This window comes from Chinchilla lanigera, unplaced genomic scaffold (assembly GCF_000276665.1).
Source record: "Chinchilla lanigera isolate Chin_1 unplaced genomic scaffold, ChiLan1.0 scaffold00001, whole genome shotgun sequence".
NCBI lineage: Eukaryota > Metazoa > Chordata > Mammalia > Rodentia > Chinchillidae > Chinchilla > Chinchilla lanigera.
In genome coordinates, this window is record NW_004955402.1 from 46,449,581 (window position 1) to 46,455,580 (window position 6,000).

A 6,000-nucleotide genomic window follows, 5' to 3' on the forward strand; every position below is an offset into this window, starting at 1 on the left:
TTTCCACTACTCTTTCAAAATCTTCAGTCGTGTTGTGGTGATTGATCATGTTAAGCACTGTTACCTGAAAGTCTATACCAGTATGTTCATATTCTGGATTCTCGTTGGGCTTGTCCCATTCCTGTTGTTTGTTTCTTTGGGTCTTCAGTCACTTTATCCTCTTCAGTCACTTTATCCTTACTCCTTCATGCACATGTTTATACAGAATACTTAGTACAGCAGCTCTCTACAGATACAGTTGTGTAGCATGTTTCCAGGGGTTGGCTGCAAGGTGACCTCTGTTGCCGACTTTCAAGGCGGAGTACACATTTGTTTCTATACTCTTTTAGGGGTAGCTACTCATGATAAATTAGATGTGTACCTGTTTATTTCTCATGGTTATTTTTTTTCTTTAGACATATCACTAGGCATTCAAAAAACCAACCCCACAAAGAATCTTTTCACAGACTGAAGAATGTTAATGAACTTCATTGAAATGACCAGGTTAATTTATTGAGGACAGATTATCAAACTTTTATAAACTTGCCTTTTGATAGCAATATTGGTACGAGCTGTTCTCCGTTAGATGGGCTTACCGTGCAATACCCTGAACAGAATGGAATTGTGGATTGGAGGAAGCAAAGCTGCACCACCATTCAGCACCCAGAGCACTGTGTGACCTCGGCTGACCAGGTATCTGGGATTTTGTTTTGATGCCATATAGTTAAAACATTATATCTCTATATTTTTTTTTCACTTTTAGTGTTTTAAGAATTGAAGGACTGTTTCAGTGTTAGACCTTTTGCTTTTATATATGATACAAGCTCTTCTGAGTCCTGAAAAAGTGCATATATAAACTTTCATTGCTCATATAAAGTTAATACACTTGGGCCAGATGTGGTGGTGCATGCCTGTAATGACAGCATTCAGGAGTCTGAGGCAGGAGGATTGCTGTGAGTTCGAGGCCAGCTTGGGCTACAAAGTGAGTTGAAGGCCAGGCTGAACTGCATAGCAAGACTGTCTCAAAAAGATAAAAATATAAAAAATAAATAAAATTAATACACTTGCATATGACACTAACCCCAGAGTACATTAAATTGTTAGGTGAAATTTTTTGTGGTCGTGAAAGAATTACTCACATTTCAGTGATTATCTTGCTGTGAGTAATGTAAATTTTCAAACTGACCTTTCTTCATGAATTCACTGACATTTCTGAATATAGTTAGGAAACATTTGCTTTCTTAGGAATGGCATGTGGTCAGAGAACAGACTGCTGCCAAGTATGTTCAGTGTAACATGCCACCACATCCAAACTGGGTGGGGGACGGTATACACATACAATGTGGAGTAAACCTTGTTCAATCTAGAAAATTTATTTCTTAACCTAACTCTGTTTCTGACACACTGAGATCCAATTATTCGCTCATCATGGAATATGTGTTTTTGAACTAAACCTACCTTTTGAGAAATACAAAACGTCTCCGTCACGCTTAATGGCCTCTTTTCAAATACCATCTGATTACATTCCCATCCCATTCCAATGTCCATGCCCTCTCTCCTTAGAGTTGACAAAATTATGTCAGTTTTATTAAATGGAACTTTTAAGAGAATACTAATAAAACGTATAGAAAATACCAGATAGTTGGCTATGTTTTTTTTGTATGGTATTCCCTGGCTCTCACCTATGAGGGATATATTTCAGGACATTCAGTGGATGCCTGAAGCTACAGTTAGTATTGAACCCTGTATAAGTAAACTGTTTTTTTTTTTTCCTATATATATATATATATACACATACCTATAGTATTATTTAATTTATAAATTAGGCACAAGAGGTTAACAGCAGTAACTAATGATAGAACAATTACAATAATAAGTTAACATTAACAAATTTTTATGAAAGTAGTCTTACCCTCAACTGCTCTGAGGCTAGTATCAAATACAGAAACATTGACCAAAAGGATGATTTGTGTTGTGGGTAGAATGGAATGGTTGAGCATGAGATTTCATCATGGGACTCAAAGTAGCAATTTTAAACTTACAAAACGTATCTGAAATTTTCCATTAATATTTTGACCATGGAAAGTAAAACTGCAGATAAATAGGAGCTACTGTAGTTCCATATTAAATGACCAGTTTTTTAAAATATCAGTATTTTTTGGTGGTTCTGGTGACTCCAAAAATAGGTTGTATATCAAAATATGTTAAACTTATACCTAGAAAGTATCTTAATGTTTGGTATAAAAATATAAGGATACCTACGTTGCTGTGATTTAGCTTTGGTCTGTTTAATATGTCTTTTTTTTTTTTCCTCTTTTTTATTTTAAAGAGAATTTTAAAAAGAACAATAGCAATATACCAACAACATAGGCAACAACAATAAAAAAGATACAGGGTTTCAGAACAAAATGATAGGAATTAACAGTGGTTGTTATACTACATATTGTTATCTTCAGTGAAGTTGCTCACATTATCAGATGTAAGAATGCAAGATTGATCTAATTTGTCTTTTCATTTCTACTAGCATTCTGCTGAAAAACGGAACTTATCTTCGATAAATAAGAAGAAAGGAAAGCCACAAATAGAAAAGTAGGTTGAATTTAATATTTCCAGTATTAGACATTGGTAAGGAAATACAGAATGTAGCATTTGATTGTGAGCTTATTAGCTTATTTTTATGTGTTAAGTATAATTTCTGTTCCTTTTTTTTTTGGTACTGGAACTCGAACTCAGGACCTTGCACTTTCCAGGCAGGCACTTGTGCCACTGAGCTATATCCCTGGCCCTCTGTTCTTTTTAAAGTTTTAATTCTGGGCTTAATTTTTTTAGTTAAAAATAGCAGTTTATGCAGATGATGGAAGTAAAGACATCAAGTACTACACTGAATTTGGAGTATCAGTTCTCAGAACTTTATGTAATATGTAGTTTTTTTCATACTAAATTTTTCTGTAAAAACTTGAGAGGAATTTTAGTAATACTGTACTTCATGTATTTTGTAGGGAATTTTATACAGATGTTGATAATATGTACATTTGGTTTAGGGAGAAAATTAAGAAAACTGACAACAGATTGAATAGTAGAATAAATGGTATTAGACTCTCCACTCCTCAGCATGCCCATGGTGGTACAGTGAAAGGTAAGAAAGTTCGTTTTTCTTTCAAATATGTGTCATCTGGAGGTGCACAGCACAACACTTCCTGTATTAGTAGGCAGTCAGCTGTGGTGCCAAATGCTGTTACTCTCACCGTGCATTGATGTGTACAGCAGTTTCTAAATTGAACAGTTGTGAAACTGACGGCATTAGTTTAGGGACTGTACTTTGGCCATGAAGGTCAGCGTCTCCCTTCTCAGTGACACTTAACCACTTCCCTTTGCTCTGGTGGCAGCAGTTGTCCAGCTTGTTTCAAGCCAGTTTGCACCAGAGCACAGGTCCCAAAGGTCGTGGAGGCTCTTCACTACAGCTTTACAAGCTGCCTTCAGAGAAGTGTGTACATGTTCTTACCAGAGTCATTCTTCTCGAAAATTGTTCACTTTTTCACGTTTTAATAACTGTCTTTTATGGGGATTTGGCCGGGGTGGGGGGAGTTCTGACCCTCACATTTTTGTGAGCCTGTTTTGGTTGTGCTTTCTGTTCACCCACCACTATTTTAACGTCTCTCTGTTTTAAAGCTCAAGGTTCACTTAATTTAAAAGTGCCCCTTCTGCTAGTTTATTAAGTACTCTTCTGTGTTTTGTTTATTTTTGTTATTAATAGTAAAGATAGAATGAAAGCTCACAGACCTCTAGAAGAGTATTTTGTCCATGTGTATTACCTGACACACTTACTGACTGATCCTATAAACTAGAATTTTTTAATTCAAATTTTATATTAGTGCGTTCAGTTGTGATGTAGTATAAGTAACGATGATGTATTTATTAAATGAGGAAAATTTTTAAACTAGGATTTATACAAAGAAACTGAATAGTGGTGAAGAAATGGTTACATTTTAAATCTAAAATCATCTAGCAACTCTTTGAAACAGATGTGAACTGGAGGTTAAAATGACTTGAGGGAAAGAAACCTGTCTTGTTTACATAAGGTTCCAACCCTGGAGTATATTAGACTTTACAGTGTCTGAAGTTACCTCTGGTGATGACAACTAAAAGTAGGAGGCCAAAGCTAAATAAGGAAGGCAAAGATCTCAGTGAGTAACTAGACGTTACTTCTGACAGACCTCCCTGTGTTTCTTTCTTGCTCATTTTGCATCCTGCTACCAGATTTGTCTTTGGAGAACATACTTCACCAGGTCATTCTCCTCATGACATTCCTGTCAGGTGCACTTGACCCTTCACAAGGTTGTGCTGCTACTTAGCATTCATCATTTGGGAACTGTAGCTCACCCAAGAAGTCTGTAGCTGTTTTTGCCAGTTTACACTCCAGTTTCTAAAAGAGAAGCATGTGCACTTCAATCAGAGAAAGCTGTGGGTTTGGGTATTATGTCCCTGTTTTCTTAAATGTGTGTCCTCTCTGAAGCTGTGGTTTTCTATTTATAAACTGGAAATAGTATGTACCTACCTCACCAGCATGTAAGATTAAATATAATAACATGTGAATAGCCTTTTAGTTGGAATGAATACACCACCTAGGTGTTCAGTAATTGAGTTTGTTTTCTCTTTGCTAATAAGTTAGAAGAGTATATATTTTATAGGTTATTAAGAACTTTGTAGCAGTATACCAAACTCCATTTTTTTCTTAGTTATCCTTAACACCCAGGAAATGATAGTGGTGAAATACATACATCACTTTAGAAGACGAGTCTGCACCCCCCCCAGTCACCTAGTCACAGCTGGTTCCTGCATCCTGCAGCTCAGCCTCCTCCCCGGACACACTAGCAAAGGACAGGTCGTAGCCCTCATCACTGTGGCCATGCACGAGACATTCTCACTTCCCCAATCTCACCCAACCCACCTAAGCCTATCCCAGTAACCCCTCTACCGTATCGATAAAAGCCCTGGCTTAATAAGCTGGGCTTGGATTGTCCTTTAGAATTATTCCAGGAGGTCCTGCTTGGAGTTCCCAAATTCAGACTGGGTGTATTCTTTACTGGGTTGTCACCATTTACCTGATAATAATCTTAGAATTTTTGGATAAGCTAAACATTTATTCTGTTTTGTCCTCTATGTATGTCATTGGTTCATATGTAGTTAAGACTTACGGAGTATAATTATGAATAAACTGTGTTTGGACAGCTTGTCTCACTGATGTCACATACAGTGCAGCTGTATTCCAACTCCCACTTAAAAAACAACTGTTTGTTAATTTCCCTTTGAAATGCTAAGTTACCAAAAAAGAATTGCCTTTAAGCATTTAGTTAACTTGAAATGTGTTTAAAGTACCCCCCAAGCCTCAGTCCTGTAGACCATCAGCTTCTGTTATAAAATGTAGATTTTATGTCGGAGCTGAAAGCATTGGGTCCTTCTGATTAGATTATTCAGATCTTTGAGTAATGCATACTGACTTACCATATGTTATTTATGTTAAATTTAAAGCTTTTTATTACTAATACTCAACTACATTTTTTAATGGAAATACATTTCATTTAGATCAAAGGTGCAAAAAAGAACAAAATAAGGACCCCTCACTGCCTTCCTTCAAGTTGTCTACTTCCAAGAAATAATCAGTGCTGCTAATCACCTGTATTTGCACTGTATTTTCTTTTAAAACTTTTGTCTTCTAAAGTGATGTATGTATTACTGCACACAGATTACTGAGAACTCTTAGTGTTCAGTTTATCAACCCCTATTTTCTCTATCCTTCTGTTGCTGAAAAGTCTGAGAAAGTAAGGTGGTTGGTCTCTTTTACAAGATTTAGAATAGTCCTAAAGGTCTCCAATTGCTTTTAATAATTCAGAGGATAAATGTGGTTTCTGTCACCTGTGATTTATTTAAAAGGTTTTTAACTTTGTAACGAACTTTTCTATTTATAATTACTAATACTGTAACCAGAAATTTTCTTAGAAAAATGCCTTATATTAGGGGGGA

At 36.1% G+C, this 6,000-nt stretch overlaps 1 protein-coding gene across 1 annotated transcript in view; it reads left to right on the forward strand.

Moving 5' to 3' along the window:
• The window catches only part of Zcchc2 (zinc finger, CCHC domain containing 2), a gene marked incomplete at its 5' end in the record, with an annotated part of 39,633 nt that overhangs the window by 23,149 nt on the left and 10,484 nt on the right, over nucleotides 1-6,000 (forward strand). Inside the window, 3 exon segments of the mRNA XM_013511210.1 lie at nucleotides 537-672; nucleotides 2,504-2,568; nucleotides 3,021-3,115. Of these exon segments, the coding sequence (XP_013366664.1) occupies nucleotides 537-672; nucleotides 2,504-2,568; nucleotides 3,021-3,115 (296 nt within the window).